General features: G+C 44.4%; 1 protein-coding gene across 9 annotated transcripts in view; it reads left to right on the top strand.

The window, feature by feature from the left end:
- Positions 1 to 22,108, top strand: part of LOC112214278 (filamin-C-like) — a 98,116-nt gene that overhangs the window by 28,856 nt on the left and 47,152 nt on the right. For all 9 annotated transcript variants that reach the window (XM_042310996.1, XM_042311001.1, XM_042310999.1 and 6 more), the window contains exons 2-3: positions 3,462 to 3,710; positions 13,372 to 13,469. In XM_042310996.1, the coding sequence (XP_042166930.1) occupies positions 3,462 to 3,710; positions 13,372 to 13,469 (347 nt within the window). The remainder of the gene's footprint in view (positions 1 to 3,461; positions 3,711 to 13,371; positions 13,470 to 22,108) is intronic.

Below are 22,108 nucleotides of genomic sequence, written 5' to 3'. Positions count from 1 at the left end.
CTCAACTCCAGCCACTTTAATAATGGAAAAATTGATGAAAAAATGTATCACTAGCCACTTTAAACAATGCCACTTTATATAATGTTTACATACCCTACATTACTCATCTCATATGTATATACTGTACTCTATACCATCCACTGCATCTTGCCTATGCTGTTCTATACCATCAATCAGTCATATATTTTTATATACATATTCTTATTCATTCTTTTACACTTGTGTGTATAAAGTAGTTGTTGTGAAATTGTTAGGTTAGATTACTCGTTGGATATTACTGCATTGTCGGAACTAGAAGCACAAGCATTTCACTACACTCGCATTAACATCTGCTAACCATGTGAATGTGACAAATACAATTTGATTTGATTTGATTTGAACTAAAGTAGCCAAATAACTTAGAATTAAGCACATTAGTCCGCTTTACAAGGGGTGTAGAGTTTAACTGGCATATATAAGCCGTTTCAAGTTTGGGGAAGATCATTTTCACCATACAAATGCCTTCATAATAAACCTTCATAATAAAAGTAATAAAAGTATAATTGCATTTGTGGTCACTTTTGATAATGGTGTTTTCCGCTAATGGAACATTCGTGTTTATAGCCTACTGTCATGTGTTCCCTCTCCGGCCTCTAGGTCACCAGGTTCTCATTATGGCACACTCCTGTCCCTCACCTGGACTCCAGAGCGTTATGCATATAATGACACTCACCTGGACTCCATCACTTCCTTGATTACCTCCCCTTTATACAGTGCCTTGCGAAAGTATTCGGCCCACTTGGGGTATGTCTCTATCAGTTTTGCACATCGAGAGACTGAAATTTTTTCCCATTCCTCCTTGCAAAACAGCTCGAGCTCAGTGAGGTTGGATGGAGAGCATTTGTGAACAGCAGTTTTCAGTTCTTTCCACAGATTCTCGATTGGATTCAGGTCTGGACTTTGACTTGGCCATTCTAACACCTAGATATGTTTATTTTTGAACCATTCCATTGTAGATTTTGCTTTATGTTTTGGATCATTGTCTTGTTGGAAGACAAATCTCCGTCCCAGTCTCAGGTCTTTTGCAAGACTCTTCTTCCAGAATGGTCCTGTATTTGGCTCCATCCATCTTCCCATCAATTTTAACCATCTTCCCTGTCCCTGCTGAAGAAAAGCAGGCCCAAACCATGATGCTGCCACCACCATGTTTGACAGTGGGGATGGTGTGTTCAGGTGATGAGCTGTGTTGCTTTTACGCCAAACATAACGTTTTGCATTGTTGCCAAAAAGTTCAATTTTGGATTCATCTGAACGGAGCACCTTCTTCCACATGTTTGGTGTGTCTCCCAGGTGGCTTGTGGCAAACTTTAAACAACACTTTTTATGGATATCTTTAAGAAATGGCTTTCTTCTTGCCACTCTTCCATAAAGGCCAGATTTGTGCAATATACGACTGATTGTTGTCCTATGGACAGAGTCTCCCACCTCAGCTGTAGATCTCTGCAGTTCATCCAGAGTGATCATGGGCCTCTTGGCTGCATCTCTGATCAGTCTTCTCCTTGTATGAGCTGAAAGTTTAGAGGGACGGCCAGGTCTTGGTAGATTTGCAGTGGTCTGATACTCCTTCCATTTCAATATTATCGCTTGCACAGTGCTCCTTGGGATGTTTAAAGCTTGGGAAATATTTTTGTATCCAAATCCGGCTTTAAACTTCTTCACAACAGTATCTCGGACCTGCCTGGTGTGTTCCTTGTTCTTCATGATGCTCTCTGCGCTTTTAACGGACCTCTGAGACTATCACAGTGCAGGTGCATTTATACGGAGACTTGATTACACACAGGTGGATGGTATTTATCATCATTAGTCATTTAGGTCAACATTGGATCATTCAGAGATCCTCACTGAACTTCTAGAGAGAGTTTGCTGCACTGAAAGTAAAGGGGCTGAATAATTTTGCACGCCCAATTTTTCAGTTTTGATTTGTTAAAAAAGTTTGAAATATCCAATAAATGTCGTTCCACTTCATGATTGTGTCCCACTTGTTGTTGATTCTTCACAAAAAAATACAGTTTTATATCTTTATGTTTGAAGCCTGAAATGTGGCAAAAAGTCGCAAAGTTCAAGGGGGCCGAATACTTTCGTAAGGCACTGTATGTCCCTCCCTTTGGTTTCTTCCCCAGTCGTCATTGTTTCTGTTTCATGTCGGTGCGCTGTTCATGTTTCTTGTTTTGTTCATTTATTTCTTAAATGTATTCACTCCCTGAACTTGCTTCCCGACTCTCAGCGTACATCGCTACACCTACTACCGTGTGCGCATTGCTGCGCTTATAATGTGAAGAAATAACCTAATAGTTTAGCAACATTTTGATCTGTTATGTCAGCACATTGCATAACAAATGTGGTTGTATTCATTTGGGATCTATCGCATCCCACAATTTCCCCAGAATACAGTATGTTTGGAATATTTATTCCAAATGAATAGGTGGACCTTTGTACTATGGGGGAATAGTAGATTGACATAGGCTAGAGCTTTTGCTGTTCGTTAGGGCTACTCATATTGTTGGCTGACAAAAAGTAAATGTGGACAGTTCTTCCAATATCTTCAATATGCACCTTGAAACTGGATGAGTGTGTGAGGGATCATCCAACCAGACAAGACAAATGGATAGCCGCCGGAAGAGAAGCGTAAACATCAGTATTATGAAGATGGTGACTGAGGAGTCCTAGAGTGATACCATTGCCTAATCCCCCCCCCACCATCTCCCCCTGCAGCCTTATATGGGATCTCCGTAGTGATCACCGTGGCGATAAGGCTGGGGCGGCCAGGGTCTCATAAGAGCAGAGTAAACACACAACACACTGTTTCTCTTTAGAACAGACCAATCAGATGGCAGGTGTGTGTGCGGTAGAGCCCCCACACAAGGGGTTAGGGCTAGACCTAACCTGCTCCCCAGTTTGTGAGTTAAGTTGTAACTGTATATGGAAGAGGGCGTAGCCCTTTCCTCCAATCAAATGACCTAGTGGCCTCATGGGTGGAATGTTATTAATATTTTAATAAGCTGCTGAAAATCTGGTGTTTCTATATCAAGCGGTTTTGATATATTTTAGTGGTCTGTGATGTAAATAAAGTGTAATATTAGGATGCAAACTCAAAATTGAATACATTTGAACTCTATATCATACATGGTACAGGTGTCTCCTTTTTTGACCCCCAACAATGTGTCTGAGGTGTATAGTTTTGTTTTATAGTAGATTTGTTTAAGACTATCAGGAAACACTCGATGTGACCCTAATTTAGCCCACTGCAGTAAAAGGTTAAACTTGAGTTACCTGGGGAGACAATTTATAGAGGCCAGTATTGCTTTCTTGGGTGTATTGCTTTTTTTGCACAATACCTTCAGTCTATTACTATGTTCTTTATTCAGTATTAGTACCTCAGTAAATGACCTGACCTTAACCCTCCCCTCTCTCCCACTTTACAGACAGTAAGGCAATCGTGGATGGGAACCTGAAGCTTATCCTGGGTTTGATCTGGACTCTGATCCTGCACTACTCCATCTCAATGCCCATGTGGGAGGACGAGGACGATGAGGACGCCAAGAAGCTGACCCCCAAGCAGAGGCTGCTGGGATGGATCCAGAACAAGGTGCCCCAGCTGCCCATCAACAACTTTCACCGTGACTGGAGGGACGGCAAGGCCCTGGGAGCCCTGGTTGACAACTGTGCCCCAGGTAAGAGCTGATCCAGGATCTGTGACTCATTCTGTTTTCCCTGGCTTGGAGCTGACTCAGAAACAGTTTAGTGTTAGTTAATTAGACTGGATGGATGGCAAAGCCCTGGGAGCACTGATTGACAACTGTGCCTGAGGTAAAGGCTTTGAGGAGCAGTTTGAGTGCAGATTGTCAATCTGTAGGAACTGTAAGAGTTTTGTAAGAGCTGATCCAAGATCTGTGCATCATACGTTTCATTTGTTGACAATAGTCTTCCAGGTTGTAACTCATTTGAGAGCTGTTTGAGGGTTGATTAATCATCCATAGTATTCACTGGAACAACACTAAACACTAACCTCAGCCATCATTCCAAGTATGTGTCACAGAGAAGTTCCAGAGAAACTCCAGTGTTTTTGAAACAGTCTTGTTGAAACACCAAGCCTAATGAGACCAGGTCAGGGGTAAGGGTTATGTATGTTCAGGGCTGACTAACTGGTTGATATTAAATGTTAAAATGTTGCCGGAAGAAATGGTAGCAGTTTTACGGAAACCTAACCATGTAACGGTTGTCGTCTTCCTCTTCTGAGGAGGAGTAGGAAATATCGGACCAATGTGCAGCGTGGTAAGTGTTCGTCATATTTATTCCACTGAACACAGAAAACAAACGAACAAGCGAATAAAGGAAAACCCAAACAGTCCCGTATGGTGAAAACACTGAAACGGAAAATAACCACCCACAAACAAGAGTGGGAAAACAGGCTACCTAAGTATGGTTCTCAATCAGACACAACGATTGACAGCTGCCTCTGATTGGGAACCATACCAGGCCAAACACATAGAAATATAAACACAAGAACAAAACATAGAATGCCCACCCCAACTCACGCCCTGACCAACCTAAAATAGAGACATACAAAAGGAACTAAGGTCAGGATGTGACAAACCAATTATGCTATTATGTGTTTTTTTTCGTGTTATTTGTAACTTATTTTGTACACAATGTTTCTGCCACTGTATCTTACCGCAAAAAAATAGCTTCTGGATATCAGGAGAGCAATCACTTACCTCACCTTGGATAAGACAACGATTTTTCCTTCAACAAGCAGGACGCACAGGATGTACTGCGAACACCCAACATGGCCAAAATCCCTGTCATTGGCAAGAGAAAGAGACACAGGTACAGAGGACACAGAGCGGGGTGCCTCGTAAGGATCCACAGAAGGCGAGTGGGAAGCTGCCGCTATGTCAATATTACTTGCCAAAGTGCAATGATTGGACAATAAATTAGACGAGGTATGATCACAAATATCCTACCAACGGGACATCAGAAACGGAATCGTGGCTGAATGATGACATGGATATTTAGCTAGTGGGATATACGCTACACCGGCTTGATAGAACAGCACACTCCGGTAAGACGAGGGGGGGTGGTCTGTGTATATTTGTAAACAAAAGCTGCTGCACGAAATCTAGGAAGTCTCTAGATTTTGCTCTCCTGAAGTAGAGTATTTTAAGATAATCTGTAGACCACACTATTTGCCAAGAGAGTTTTCATCCACACTTTTCATGACTGTTTATTTACCACCACAGACGGATGCTGGCAGTAAAGACTGCACTCAGTCAGCTGTATGAGGAAATAAGCAAACAGGAAACCGCTCACCCAGAGGCGGCGCTCCTAGTTGCCGGGAAGTTTAATGCAGGGAAACTTAAATCAGTTTTACCTAATTTCCATCAACATGCTAAATGCGCAAAATTCTAGATCACCTGTACTCCACACAGAGACGCATACAAAGCTCTCCCTTGCCCTCCATTTTGTAAATCTGACCACAATTATATCCTCCTGATTCCTGTTTACAAGCTATATTTAAAGCAGGAAGCACCAGTGACTCGGTCTATAAAAAAGTGGTCAGATAAAGCAGATGCTAAACTACATGACTGTTTTAATAGCACAGAATGGAACATGATTTGGGATTCCTCCGATGGCATTGAGGAGTACACCACATCAGTCACTGGCTTTATTTATAAGTGCATCGAGGACGTCGTCCCCACAGTGACCGTACATACATACCCCAACCAGAAGTCATGGATTACAGGCAACATTCGTACTGAGCTAAAGGGTAGAGCTGCCACTTTCAAGGTGTGGGACTAACCCAGAAGTGTATAAGAAATCCCGCTATGCCCTCCGACCAACCATCAAACAGGCAAAGTGCCAGTACAGGGCTAAGATTAAATCGTACTTCCGATACTCTTCTTATGTGGCTGGGCCTGCAAAGTATTACAGACTACAAAGGGAAGCACAGCCGCGAGCTGCCCAGTGACACAAGCCTACCAGACGAGCTAAATCACTTTTATGCTCGAGGCAAGCAACACTGAAGCATGCATGAGAGCATCAGCTGATCTGGACGACTGTGTAATCACGCTCTCCGTAGCCGACGTGAGAAAGACCTTTAAACAGGTCAACATTCACAAGGCCGAGGGGCCATACGGATTACCAGGATGGGTGCTCCGGGCATTTGCTGACCAACTGGCAGGTGTCTCCACTGACATTTTCAACATGTCCCTTACTGAGTCTGTAATACCAACATGTTTCAAGCAGACCATCATAGTCCCTGTGCCCAAGAATACTAAGGCAACCTGCCTAAATTACTACAGACCTGTAAGCACTCACGTCTGTAGCCATGAAGTGTTTTGAAAGGCTGGTAATGGCTCACATCAACACCATTATCCCAGACACCCTAGACCCACTCCAATTTGCATACCGCCCAAACAGATCCACAGATGATGCAGTCTCTATTGCACTCAACTGCCTTTTCCCACCTGGGCAAAAGGAACACCTACGAGAGAATGCTATTCATTGACTACAGCTCAGCGTTCAACACCATAGAGCCCTCAAAGCTCATCACTAAGCTAAGGACCCTGGAACTAAACACCTCCCTCTGCAACTGGATCCTGGACTTCCTGACGGGGCACCCCCAGGTGGTGAGGGTAGGTAGCATCACATATGCCACACTGATCCTCAACACTGGAGCCCCTTGGGTGCATGCTCAGTCCCCTCCTGTACTCCCTGTTCACCCACGACTGTGTGGCCAGGCACAACTCCAACACCATCATTAAGTTTGCGGATGACACAACAGTGGTAGACGTGATCACCGACAATGACGAGACAGCCTATGGTGAGGAGGTCATAGACCTGGCCGGATGGTGCCAGAAAAACAACCTATCCCTCAACATAATAAAGACAAAGGAGATGATTGTGGACTACAGGAAAAGGAGGACCAAGCATGCCCCCATCCTCACCGACGAGGCTGTAGTGGAGCAGGTTGAGAGCTTCAAGTTCCTTGGTGTCCACATCACCAACAAACTAGAATGGTCCAAACACACCAAGACAGTCGTGAAGAGGGCACGACAAAACCTATTCCCTCTCAGGAAACTAAAATGTTTTGGCACGGGTCCTCAGTTCCTCAAATGGTTCTACAGCTGCGACATCGAGAGCTGGCTGGTCGCATCACTGCCTGGTAAGGCAACTGCTCGGCCTCTGACCTCAAGGCACTACAGAGTGTACGGCCCTGTACATCACTTGGGCTAAGCTGCCTGCCATCCAGGACCTCTACCTACACCAGGCGGTGTCAGAGGAAAGCCCTAAAAATTGTCAAAGACCCCAGCCACCCCAGTCATAGAATGTTCTCTCTTCTACCGCATGGCAAGCGGTACCGGAGCGCCAAGTCTAGGACCAAATGGCTTCTCAACAGTTTTTACACCCAAGCCATAAGACTCTTGAACAAGTAATCAAATGGCTACCCGGACTATTTGCATCGTAAATATTGTAGTACAAAACATGTGATACATGTTTCATTATGGTACAACACATAAGTACATCACTGTAAAAGGACTAGTAGAGAGAATACTACAGACTGTCACGTTCATCGAATGGAGGAGACCATGGCACAGCGTAAGATAAATACATACTTTTAATGAAGACGAAGAACACTTAACAAACTGTACAAAAGTGACACTATAATAATACTAGTGGAGACACAGGCAACTAGACATAGACAATAACCCATGAAATACCCAAAGAAGATGGCTGCCTAAATATGGTTCCCAATTAGAGACAACGATAAACAGCTGCCTCTAATTAAGAACCAATCTAGGCAACCATAGACATACATAAACACCTAGATAGTAAACGACTCCATAAACCTACAAAACCCCTAGACAGTACAAAAACACATACATCCCCCATGTCACACCCTGACCTAACCAAAACAATAAAGAAAACAAAGAATACTAAGGTCAGGGCGTGACACAGACACAGTGGAATCATTGAACAAAATATGTAATTTATTGATGAAATACAATAAAATCAATCATATGTTTCTTTGAATCAAAGCAAAAATAATTAGCTTAAAAAAAATAGAAAAACTACAGTAAAACAGCAACTGCAGTGTTCCTCACCTGGCTTACTGTAAAAAGCAAAACAAAGGATTGATTTCTGTACTTCTATATTTCCCTCAACTCTGTCTTGTGGATTTGGCCATAGAATCTCATCCACATGACAATGGATGTCTTCATTAGCCAAACATCTTGGGAAGAATCTTCTTGCATGGCGAATCCAGGCCTGACACTGGTCTGCTATGATGTCATTGCATGCGTCATCCATGACCTGGAGAAGTGTGGCTTGTTCGTGAGGGCTCCTATCATATACCCCCCCCCCCATCTCCATGTGGAGAAAAATTCCTCAATCGGGTTTTAGGAAAGGAGAGTATGAGGGTAAGTACAGGGTGGTAAATTGTGGATGGGCCTAAAACCATACTTGCACCATTTGAGAATGGTGGAATCTGACAGTATCCCACACAATGACATGCCATCAGCTCTACAGACCTGATTTAGCTCATCAAGGAAGGTTACATTCGAACAGCGAATCATGTGGCTGCCTGCAACTCAATATATAGAGTATATAGAGTAGAGAGTTTTAGATGATGTTCGACCAAACATTAGAATGGGCAAGATGCGTAATCTAAGCAACTTTGACCGTGGTATGATTGATGATACTACACATGGTGATTCCAGCATCTCAGAAACAGCTGCCTTCCTGGGATTTTTATGCACCACAGTCTCTAGAGTTTACAGAGAATGGTGCGATAAACAAAACACATTCAGTGAGCGGCAGTACTGTGGGAAAAACACCTTGTTAATGAGAGAGGTCAGAGGAGAATGTCCAGACTCATTCCAGCTAACAGAAAGGCCACAAACGCTCAACTAACAGCTGTTTAAAACCGTGGTGGGCAGAAGGGGATCTCTTAACGTACAACACCGTGAATAATTGTGATTGTAAAAAATGGTAAATATCCCACTGTTTGTTTTTGCCCGTAAGTAAGCATTTCACTGTAAGGTTTACACCGGTTGTATTCAGCACACGTGACAAATAGACTTTGATTTGATGACAATGAGAATGTTTATTTTTGGTACGTGTATGCATGGCATGTTCTGTGGGGTGGGGGTAGAGGTTATGGTGCAGGGACTACCATAGAGCACGACATCAATGAGGAGATCCTATTCAAGGTGGGGATGTGGGCGCTAAGTATGAATGGATGAGGCCAAAAAAAGCATACAAGCTGCATTCAGTACGCAATATTCCTGAACTGCACCACATCAGAGAAGGGGAGTCCGAGCTGAACCAGAATGAGATGTGTGTCTTCCGTATGCTCTCCCCTACCACCCCTAACTCTTAATCAGAACCAGCCGTTTCATCATTAGAAAACTCTCTGATGAGAGAAGAATGAGGGAAAGGGAGAGGAGGAGGATGAGGAAGAGGAGTGTAGGGGGGTAACCAAAAACACAGACATATCGAATCCCCAAACCACAGAGAGATAGTGCATAGCCGGTAATTAGAGATCAGGGTCGTCAGGGCCTAGCCAGGTGGACTTGCCCGACATCTGCCCTAGATAGAGTGATCCCCGCTGGGGAAGGTTTCATAACTCTAGGCTTGGCTCTCTCGGTGAAGGCCTCTACTAACTTGGACTAGGCTCCTGGCAGGCAGTAGGGCTTTCTAAGACATGGTTCCAAGGCAAACTCAGACTGACCTTGGGTCAGTAGACACATCTTGTTCAACAGAGCCACTAATCCTGTGTTTGTACAAATGGTGTGAGACCAGATGAGTGGAATGGCATTAATAGGTTCACAGAGTTAGTTACTCCAGAGAAATGAAGCAAAGAACTGAGGTGCGCTGTCTTTTTGTTTACTGAGTGTCTGTATGTGTGTATAGGTGTTTTGTCTTTTGTAGGTGTGTGCTTGTGCATGTGAGAGAGAGCCTTTGTGTGAATGTGTGTACTTTATTTGTTTTCATGTGTTTGCATGCTTCTGAGTGTGTGTTTATGTGTGTTTGTGTGCCTGACAAAGAGTGTTTGCTCAGGCAGGAAGTTGAGAAGTGTTTTGGAGGGGGGCTACGGTGGGTGAACAATAAACAAACAACGACTCCATTCTCCCACATACTGAACCTGTCTAATTCACTTACCCAGAGCAGCGGGGTCACAGAGCGGGTGTGTGGATGCGTGTGCGTTTGTACTTTACATGTGAATTTATGGTGTACGTGCCTAATCGTGTGTGTGTGTGTTCATGTGTGCGCACATTTCAGTTTTTCAGAGTAAGTGTGTGTTTATTGTCTAGGTGTCTGTATTAGCAGTGCTTACACTGCTGCTACACAGAGCTCTGTCTCTGACACTGCGCAGGACTAAGTAACAGGTTATATTCTAGGCTTTGACCATACAGGGCTCTGTTTCTCTCTGCTCTCACTGAAACATTTACACTGATAGATCCAGGACAAGCTATACTCTCACAGTACACGTAGCGTTAGGGCAAAGTGCAATTCTCTCACATTCTCTCGCAGTACCACCTCTGCCTATAAGCAGACTACGAGCTGCAACTTGGCCCGTACTCAGGGGCCCTGACCTCCATGGGGCCCCGTTTGATTTTGTTAGCCACTCATAATTCATGGCAAACAGGGAATTAGCTTTGAAAATGCACATTTTTTTCTCCATCCCTGGCAAAACCAAATCTCACTTAGGGTGCCTAAAACGCTAGAGGTGGCCCTCTTCTCGTCAGCACAAAATGGAACATTCAGGACCGCTCACCCATTATGCAAGACATGTGAAACATACAGTGGAGCATAAAAACAATATTGCACTTTTATTTTCCTACTAGCATTGACTTTGCTGATAACTTCTTTAATGAGGATAAATGTACTTATTGTGATATGTGCTTGTCCTACCTAGCTATGAATGAATGCACCAACTGTAAGTCACTCTGGAGAAGACCGTCTGCTAAATTACTAAAATGTAAATGTCAAATATAATAACTGTTTTGGGTGAAACTCAAACTGCTCTCAGACCTGCTATCCTCTATTGCGTAACTAATTGGTCCTGACACCTCGAGTTCCCCTGGTTCAGCCAAACCCCTTCCCCGCAAGGCGCTGGACATGGGTGTGCTGCAGGCTGCAGTGAGTTTCTGGCTGTTGTAACAGCATGGTGAGTGTCAGAGTAGAGAACACAGCAGCGAGGAACGCAATAAGTGAAAACACATGTAGCGCACCGCATTTCCTGCCGAACACATTATTGTGTGTGTGTGTGTGTGTGTGTGTGTGTGCTCATGTATGTTGTTAAGGAACAAAAGGAACAGGGCAGAGGCCTCTCGTTAGAAGTAAGGGTGGACAGTAAAACAGTGAAAGTAAAGAGTAGTGTCCGTAGAAGTAAATTAAGGAAAGGTTTGCTCGTGGCTTGAGTCCATGCCTTGTGATTAGAATACAACAATAAACCAGGACTAAGCAACAGCGAACAGAGAGGGTTTGGACACACACACACACACACACACACACACACACACACACACACACACACACACACACACACACACACACACACACACACACACACACGCACACACACACGCACACACACACACACACACACACACGATTCCGCAGCATCCTATCCTGAGGTTGTTCCCCTCTCCTCAGTGTGAAATGTTACTCATCAGATTTTTACCCAACACACCCCTCTATCCACCCCCTCTGAATGGCCCTCGCCTACCCTCACACTACCTGGTCACAGACCCACCAGGGCCAGTAAATCACACCTCAGCCTAACAGAGGCACATTAAACAGGTATGAGTTGGTTTGAAAAGGTACTCGTTTATACTACTGGCCAGCTGTAGAGGGCTCATTAAACATAATGACCCATCTTGAGAATCACTGTTTGTGCATGTGTATTGAGTGTATGCTGGTGTGTGTGTGTTTATGGAACACAAACAAATATGAGGGTCAGGTACAGTTTTTTAGCAGTGTGGGAGAATGCTTTAGGGGTTTATGTTCCTCTTCTGTTTGTTTTTCAAATTCCCCCTAGAGCCCCCTCACACACTCACTCTCTGCCATGTATTTGTTTAGTATCCTTTTGCCTCACACCTCTGTTTTCATACCGCTCCTGGCAGTAGTGGGGTTTGCGCAAGGAAGTCACCCTGAGCTGAGAACATTCTGGATGGAATTGCAATAGAGACAGCCATGACAGCTAATGAGACTTGTGGAAAATGTATTGCCATTTAGTGAGGTGGGAGAAACAGCAGTAAAAAACACCAAACCACTCTGTCACATTGAGTAGTGCTCCCGCTCTCCAGTTCCACAGTCTGTGGATACAGCCTGGACTCATAGACGAGACTAGACATAACATAGTACATACAAATCCGGGACACTCAAATGAGTATTATGCTGTATGTTACGTTTGGTATGGTTATATAAGACAGAAGGTTACTTAAGACAAAAAATAAAAGGAGGGTGCTTGGTTTTGGTGGATGGGTGGGCATACAATGCGAATGTCTAGCAACACAAAGGTTGCGTGTTCAAATCTCATCACGGGCAACTTTAGAATTTTAGCAACTTTTCAGCTACTTACTTCTTTTTAGCTACTTAGCATGTTGGCTAACCCTTCCCCTAACCCTTAATCCTTTTAGCTAACCCTTCTCTTAACCCTAACCTTAATCCTAACCCCTAAACTTGCTAATGTTAGCCAGCTAGTGATTGTTAGCATTAGCCACCTAGCTAACATGTTGTTTGTTTTGGAAATTTGTAACATGTTGTACATTTTGCAAATTCGTAACATATCATAGGAATTGTTATTCGTAACATATCATACGAAATGGATGATGGACATCCACAAATTAATACATACCATATGAAACGTAACATATACTAAATCTAGTGTCTCGGATTTACGTACAAAATAATACAAAATGCTGAGACCAGGTTGGTGGATAGAGAACTGTGTAGTGATGACATGTGTAGTGAGAACTGTGTAGTGTTTGTGTGACGTCTGAGGCTTCCTACATCTCTCATCCTCACGCCACTCCCTGATAATCCTATTAACTGAATTGTGTGTGTGTGTGTGTGTGTCAGCTTTGTTCAAAGTGACCCACAGTCGGTCAGGAAAAAAGTAACTCACCGCTCTCGAAGAATTTACCAGCTCACTCTTCCTTGTGTCTACTGTAGAGGCAAAGTATTGTGGGTAAACATGGTTTGGCAGTTGTTGTCATGATTATAGCGAATCGTAGTGGATGGACCTATGTTGATTCTGTGTGTACTGTGGTCCCATGACTAAATGCTCCCTCTCTCCCCTCTCCCTCCCTCCCTGTCATGTAGGCCTGTGTCCTGACTGGGAGACGTGGGATCCTAGCCAGCCTGTGGAGAATGCCAGGGAGGCCATGCAGCAGGCTGACGACTGGCTCGGAGTGCCCCAGGTAACATCACCACACCACCTACACTCACCATCACTCCTGGTCTCACCTGGTTTAGTTCACAAAACCTGAACTCATTCGTACTTGTTCAACTCGTCTAGTTAAACTCATATCCACATACTTGGTTTAGACTCAGTTACTCTGAGGCAACTGGCTTCAGTGGTAAACAGCAGGGCAATCTTTGATAACACTTTACGCTTAAAGATTGGTCAAATGTATTATGACGTATTTATAAATGCACTGTAAGACTTGTCATAAGCCTGTATGATAAATCTGTTCTTTGAGTGAGTGAGTGAGTGAGTGAGTGAGTGAGTGAGTGAGTGAGTGAGTGAGTGAGTGAGTGAGTGAGTTGGAGTTGGTGGGTGTGTCCCAGGTTACAGTCCACAGCCACATAGGCCAATGTGGATAAGTGTATGTGGGATTGTGTTTGGCTAATTACTTCAGTATGTGGTTGTGGAGGTACATTGGCATGCTGCTGTACTGGGCTGGGTCTTGGAGAGAGGAGAGGCCAGGCTGGCATCAGGTTAGGCTGGATTCTGAAGAGGCGAGGGTGGGTTAGCCAATGCCACAACCAGGACCGCTGGAGCGTGTTCATATGAAACCACAAACTGTTTCCCAGTCACACACTAGTCTATAGCACTTCTAGATTCCAAGATAGAAAACATGAACAGAAACTCTATATTCCCTGTGTGTGTGTGTGTGTGTGTGTGTGTGCACGCTTAGTGGTTTTGTCCACTTGTCCAGGGTCAACCTGTGTTTTATCGTGTCAATAATCACTTCCTTCAGTGTATTAATTGGCCCAAACATTAGTTACCAATAGCTGAAACAACCTTCTGCTCCTTAGTCAATGATTTTAATGCAGACCAAGGGAACTTGCAACTATTCACAGAGAAATGAGCCGAGGGGAGAGAAAGCAGATATATGGCGACATAAATATTAGGGATTAGAAGGATTGGTGAGACCATGACGGGCCTTGCTATTTTTCAGGCTGTTCTTAAACTTGTTATGGCTGCAATCCCGTTAACGGGATAAATTGTCACCAACAACCTCTGAATTGCATAGCGCCACATTCTATGAATATTACAAAACATATTTATATTCATGAAATCACAAGTGCAATATAGGAAAACACAGCTTAGCCTTTTGTTAATCCACCTGTCGTGTCAGATTTTGAAAATATACTTTACAGCGAAAGCAATCCAAGCGTTTGTGTAAGTTTATCGATCGCTCAACAAAACATTATGTACACTTAGCATCACGTAGCTTGATCACGAAAATCGGAAAAGCATTCAAATTAATCGTTTACCTTTAATGATCTTTGGATGTTTTCACTCACGGGACTCCCAGTTACACAATAAATGTTCCTTTTGTTCCATAAAGATTATTTTTATATCCAAAATACCTTGGTTTGTTTGGCGCGTTATGTTCAGAAATCCACAGGAAAGGGCAGTCACGACAACGCAGACAAATTCCAAATAGTTTCCGTAATGTCCACAGAAACATGACAAACATTTTTTATAATCAATCCTCAGGTTGTTTTTAAAATATATAATCGATAATATATCAACCGCAAATGTCTTTATCAGTAGGAGAGGGAAAAGCAATGGCTGTCCAAACTCTGTTGCGTGAGCAAAACTCATGCGACCACTTGACGCGATGTTATCTTTCTGGCTCATTTTTCAAAATCAAAGCCTGAAACTATGTCTGTGTCACATTCTGACCTTAGTTCCTTTGTTATGTCTTTGTTTTAGTATGGTCAGGGCGTGAGTTGGGTGGGTTGTCTATGTTTGTTTTCCTCTAATTTGGGATTTCTGTGTTCCACCTGGTATGGTTCTCAATCAGAGGCAGCTGTCAATCGTTGTCCCTGATTGAGACTCATACTTAGGTAGCCTGGTTTCACTTTTGAGTTGTGGGTGTTTGTCTTCCGTGTCAGTGTTTGTTACCACACGGGACTGTTTCGTTTATTCACATTTATTGTTTTGTTCCAGTGTTCTGTTGTGTTTGATTAAACATTATGGACACTTACCACGCTGCGCATTGGTCTTCCGATCCTTCTCGCTACTCCTCCTCAGAAAAGGAGGACGAGATCCGTTACAGTCTGAAGACTGTTGACACCTTGAGGAAGCGATAGGAAAAGGAATCTGGTTGATATCCCTTTAAATGGAGCAAAGGGAAGCTATGGAACATGGAGTTTTCAAAATAGAAGCCACTTCCTGGTTTGATTTGCCTCAGGGTTTCACCTGCAATATCAGTTCTGTTATACTCACAGATAATATTTTGATAGTTTTAGAAACTTTAGAGTGTTTTCTATCCAAATACTAATAATAATATGCATATATTAGCAACTGAGACTGAGGAGCTGGCCGTTTACAATGGGCACCTTTTCATCCAAGCTACTCAATACTGCCCCTGCAGCCATAAGAAGTTAATGCATGTGTATAGAGGAGGGAGTGTGTGTGTGTGTGTGTGTGTGTGTGTGTGTGTGTGTGTGTGTGTATGGGAGGGTCCAGACCATCACTGTATGGGGGAAATCTCAGCATGCTTTGAGCACGGGTCACATGGTGGGAGTGACAAGGTCGTGGGATGTGTTTACATCTTGAACATCTGCACCAGGGTCAGCTCTTGTTACCCCTGTCTAACCTTAAACATTGGGATTCCCAAGACACCACTGATCCTGTATCAGTCGAGGAACACACAGAGAATAGCATAGTGGTTAACCTATTGAGTGGCCATGCTAAATAATGGCTGGTCTATTTTCAGGCTCACCCCCTGGCATCTACAGCCAAGGGTTAAATATAGCTAGAATACCTTCTGACACCCCTCAGAGAGAGAGAGAGATATGCGTCAACAGCAACCTTGGGAAAATCCTCTGCATTATCATTAACAGCAGACTCGTACATTTCCTCAGTGAAAACAATGTACTGAGCAAATGTCAAATGGGCTTTTTACCAAATTACCGTACAACAGACCATGTATTCACCCTGCACACCCTAATTGACAAACAAACAAACCAAAACAAAGGCAATGTCTTCTCATGCTTTGTTTATTTCAAAAAAGCCTTTGACTCAATTTGGCATGAGGGTCTGCCATACAAATTGATGGAAAGTGGTGTTGGGGGTAAAACATATGACATTATCAGATCCATGTACACAAACAGCAAGTGTGCGGTTAAAATAGGCAAAAAACACACACATTTCTTCCCACAGGGCCGTGGGGTGAGACAGGGATGCAGCTTAAGCCCCACCCTCTTCCAACATATATATCAACGAATTGGCGAGGGCACTAGAACAGTCTGCAGCACCTGGCCTCACCCTACTAGAATCTGAAGACAAATGTCTGCTGTTTGCTGATGATCTGGTGCTTCTGTCACCAACCAAGGAGGGCCTACAGCAACACCTAGATCTTCTGCACAGATTCTGCCAGACCTGGGCCCTGACAGTAAATCTCAGTAAGACGAAAATAATGGTTTTCCAAAAAAGGTCCAATCGCCAGGACCACAAATACAAATTCCATCTAGACACCGTTGCCCTAGAGCACACAAAAAACTATACATACCTTGGCCTAAACATCAGCGCCACAGGTAACTTCCACAAAGCTGTGAACGATCTGAGAGACAAGGCAGGAAGGGCCTTCTATGCCTTCAAAAGGAACATCAAATTCGACTTACCAATTAGGATCTGGCTAAAAATACTTGAATCAGTCATAGAACCCATTGCCCTTTATGGTTGTGAGGTCTGGGGTCTGCTCACCATCCAAGATTTCACAAAATGGGACAAACACCAAATTGAGACTGCATGCAGAATTCTGCAAAAATATCCTCTGTGTACAATGTAGAACACCAAATAATGCATGCAGAGCAGAATTAGGCCGATACCCACTAATGATCAAAATCCAGAAAAGAGCCGTTAAATTCTACAACCACCTAAAAGGAAGCGATTCCCAAACCTTCCATAACAAAGCCATCACCTACAGAGAGATGAACCTGGAGAAGAGTCCCCAAAGCAAGCTGGTCCTGGGGCTCTGTTCACAAACAGACCCCACAGAGCCCCAGGACAGCAACACAATTAGACCCAACCAAATCATGAGAAAACAAAAAGATAATTACTTGAGACATTGGAAAGAACTAACAAAAAAACAGAGCAAACTAGAATACTATTTGGCCCTAAACAGAGAGTACACAGTGGCAGAATTCCTGACCACTGTGACTGACCCAATCCTAAGGAAAGCTTTGACTATGTACAGACTCAGTGAGTATAGCCTTGCTATTGAGAAAGGCCACTGTAGGCAGACATGACTCTCAAGAGAAGACAGGCTAGGTGCACACTGCCCACAAAATGAGGTGGAAACTGAGCTGCATTTCCTAACCTCCTGCCCAATGTATGACCATATTAGAGACGCATATTTCCCTCAGATTACTCAGATCCACAAAGAATTCGAAAACAAACCCGATCTTGATAAACTCCCATATCTACTGGGTGAAATTCCACAGTGTGCCATCACAGCAGCAAGATTTGTGACCTGTTGCCACAAGAAAAGGTCAACCAGTGAAGAACAAACACCATTGTAAATACAACCCATAATTATGCTTATTTATTTTCCCTTGTGTACTTTAAACATTTGTACATCGTTACAACACTGTATATACATAATTTGACATTTGTAATGTCTTTATTCTTTTGAAACTTCTGTATGTGTGATGTTTACTGCTCATTTCTCTTGTGTATATTATCTACCTCACTTGCTTTGGCAATGTTAACACGTTTCCCATGCCCACAATGCCCCTTGAATTGAATTGAATTGAGAGAGAGAGAGAGGGATCCACATGGATGACTATAAAGAGAAAGAGAGACTATTAGAAAGGGAGAAAATTGGTCATTGTGTCACAATGGGAAGTGCAGCATGATGCAAGCTGGTTCAGATCAACATTCTCAGTCTGAAAATAGAGAACTTGTTGACAGACAGTTTAACAAGGTTGGGAAAGTCTTGAAGTTGTTTTGACTGGCTTCATTTGGCTAAACTCATTACTTCTTCTGACCATGGGGCATGGTTTAAGAGCTCTTGAAAATGTCAGTACGATTTCAGCATTATACACTGGGAGTAGAATACCTATAGTAAGAGTCTGTGAATGTATGTATATATGATTGTACAGGTATGTACGCCTGAAGCAGTGGCACCTCTTTAGCATGAACAACCTGTTTCCTCTCAGAGCCACACACCCTATGGGTATATAGGTTGTAAGTGAGCATGTGTGTGTGAGAGTATGTGAACGTGAGTGTGTTTTCTACCTGTAAGTCCCCATGTGGTGGTTGTGTATAATTATGGATTCCATTATCCAGAGGGCTGTTTAAACACAGACATTTCATGTGCCTATCAGCTGCTACAGAACTTTACATCTCTCTCTCTCTCTCTCTCTCTCTCTCTCTCTCTCTCTCTCTTCCTATTAGGTGGTTGTAGAATTTAACGACTCTTTTCTGGATTTTGCTCATTTGCGGGTATCGGCCTAATTCTGCTCTGCATGCATGATTTGGTGTTCTACGTCATACATGGAGGATACATGGAGCAGCTTCCGGCGCCGACAGAGATGGCCGCCTCGCTTCGCGTTCCTAGGAAACTATGCAGTTTTTTGTTTTTTTACGTGTTATTTCTTACACTAGTACCCCAGGTCATCTTAGGTTTCTTTACATACAGCCGACAAGAACTACTGAATATAAGATCAGCGTCAACTCACCATCAGTACGACCAAGAATATGTTTTTCGCGATGCGGATCCTGAGTTCTGCCTTACAACCAGTGTAACCGAGTGGATCGCATGCAGCGACCAAAAAAAAAACGACTCAGAAAAAAGAGGGAAACGAAGCGGTCTTCTGGTCAGACTCCGGAGACGGGCACATCGTGCACCACTCCCCAGCATTCTTCTTGCCAATGTCCAGTCTCTTGACAACAAGGTTGATGAAATCCGAGCAAGGGTAGCATTCCAGAGGGACATCAGAGACTGTAACGTTCTCTGCTTCACGGAAACATGGCTCACTGGAGAGACGCAATCCGAAGCGGTGCAGCCAGCGGGTTTCTCCACGCATCGCGCCGACAGAAACAAACATCTCTCTGGTAAGAAGACGGGCGGGGGCGTATGCCTTATGGCCAACGTGACATGGTGTGATGAAGGAAACATACAGGAACTCAAATCCTTCTGTTCACCTGATTTAGAATTCCTCACAATCAAATGTAGACCGCATTATCTACCAAGAGAATTCTCTTCGATTATAATCACAGCCGTATATATCCCCCAAGCAGACACATCGATGGCTCTGAACGAACTTTATTTAACTCTCTGCAAACTGGAAACGATTTATCCGGAGGCTGCATTCATTGTAGCTGGGGATTTTAACAAGGCTAATCTGAAAACAAGACTCCCTAAATTTTATCAGCATATTGATTGCGCAACCAGGGGTGGAAAGACCCTGGATCATTGTTACTCTAACTTCCGCGACGCATATAAGGCCCTGCCCCGCCCCCTTTCGGAAAAGCTGACCACGACTCCATTTTGTTGATCCCTGCCTACAGACAGAAACTAAAACAAGAAGCTCCCACGCTGAGGTCTGTCCAACGCTGGTCCGACCAAGCTGACTCCACACTCCAAGACTGCTTCCATCACGTGGACTGGGAGATGTTTCGTATTGCGTCAGACAACAACATTGACGAATACGCTGATACGGTGTGCGAGTTCATTAGAACGTGCGTTGAAGATGTCGTTCCCATAGCAACGATTAAAACATTCCCTAACCAGAAACCGTGGATTGATGGCAGCATTCGTGTGAAACTGAAGGCACGAACCACTGCTTTTAATCAGGGCAAGGTGTCTGGTAACATGACTGAATACAAACAGTGCAGCTATTCCCTCCGCAAGGCTATCAAACAAGCTAAGCGCCAGTACAGAGACAAAGTAGAATCTCAATTCAACGGCTCAGACACAAGAGGTATGTGGCAGGGTCTACAGTCAATCACGGACTACAGGAAGAAACCCAGCCCAGTCACGGACCAGGATGTCTTGCTCCCAGGCAGACTAAATAACTTTTTGCCCGCTTTGAGGACAATACAGTGCCACTGACACGGCCTGCAACGGAATCATGCGGTCTCTCCTTCACTGCAGCCGAAGTGAGTAAGACATTTAAACGTGTTAACCCTCGCAAGGCTGCAGGCCCAGACGGCATCCCCAGCCGCGCCCTCAGAGCATGCGCAGACCAGCTGGCCGGTGTGTTTACGGACATATTCAACCAATCCCTATACCAGTCTGCTGTTCCCACATGCTTCAAGAGGGCCACCATTGTTCCTGTTCCCAAGAAAGCTAAGGTAACTGAGCTAAACGACTACCGCCCCGTAGCACTCACATCCGTCATCATGAAGTGCTTTGAGAGACTAGTCAAGGACCATATCACCTCCACCCTACCTGACACCCTTGACCCACTCCAATTTGCTTACCGCCCAAATAGGTCCACAGACGATGCAATCTCAACCACACTGCACACTGCCCTAACCCATCTGGACAAGAGGAATACCTATGTGAGAATGCTGTTCATCGACTACAGCTCGGCATTCAACACCATAGTACCCTCCAAGCTCGTCATCAAGCTCGAGACCCTGGGTCTCGACCCCGCCCTGTGCAACTGGGTACTGGACTTCCTGACGGGCCGCCCCAGGTGGTGAGGGTAGGCAACAACATCTCCTCCCCGCTGATCCTCAACACTGGGGCCCCACAAGGGTGCGTTCTGAGCCCCCTCCTGTACTCCCTGTTCACCCACGACTGCGTGGCCATGCACGCCTCCAACTCAATCATCAAGTTTGCGGACGACACAACAGTGGTAGGCTTGATTACCAACAACGACGAGACGGCCTACAGGGAGGAGGTGAGGGCCCTCGGAGTGTGGTGTCAGGAAAATAACCTCACACTCAACGTCAACAAAACTAAGGAGATGATTGTGGACTTCAGGAAACAGCAGAGGGAACACCCCCCATCCACATCGATGGAACAGTAGTGGAGAGGGTAGCAAGTTTTAAGTTCCTCGGCATACACATCACAGACAAACTGAATTGGTCCACTCACACAGACAGCATCGTGAGGAAGGCGCAGCAGCGCCTCTTCAACCTCAGGAGGCTGAAGAAATTCGGCTTGTCACCAAAAGCACTCACAAACTTCTACAGATGCACAATCGAGAGCATCCTGGCGGGCTGTATCACCGCCTGGTATGGCAACTGCACCGCCCTCAACCGTAAGGCTCTCCAGAGGGTAGTGAGGTCTGCACAACGCATCACCGGGGGCAAACTACCTGCCCTCCAGGTCACCTACACCACCCGATGCTACAGGAAGGCCATAAAGATCATCAAGGACATCAACCACCCGAGCCACTGCCTGTTCACCCCGCTGTCATCCAGAAGGCGAGGTCAGTACAGGTGCATCAAAGCTGGGACCGAGAGACTGAAAAACAGCTTCTATCTCAAGGCCATCAGACTGTTAAACAGCCACCACTAACATTGAGTGGCTACTGCCAACACACTGTCAATGACACTGACTCTACTCCAGCCACTTTAATCATGGGAATTGATGGGAAATTATGTAAATATATCACTAGCCACTTTAAACAATGCTAC

This window comes from Oncorhynchus tshawytscha, linkage group LG33 (assembly GCF_018296145.1).
Source record: "Oncorhynchus tshawytscha isolate Ot180627B linkage group LG33, Otsh_v2.0, whole genome shotgun sequence".
NCBI lineage: Eukaryota > Metazoa > Chordata > Actinopteri > Salmoniformes > Salmonidae > Oncorhynchus > Oncorhynchus tshawytscha.
The sequence above is the reverse complement of the archived record's forward strand: the minus strand, read 5'-3'. Positions and strand labels throughout refer to the sequence as shown.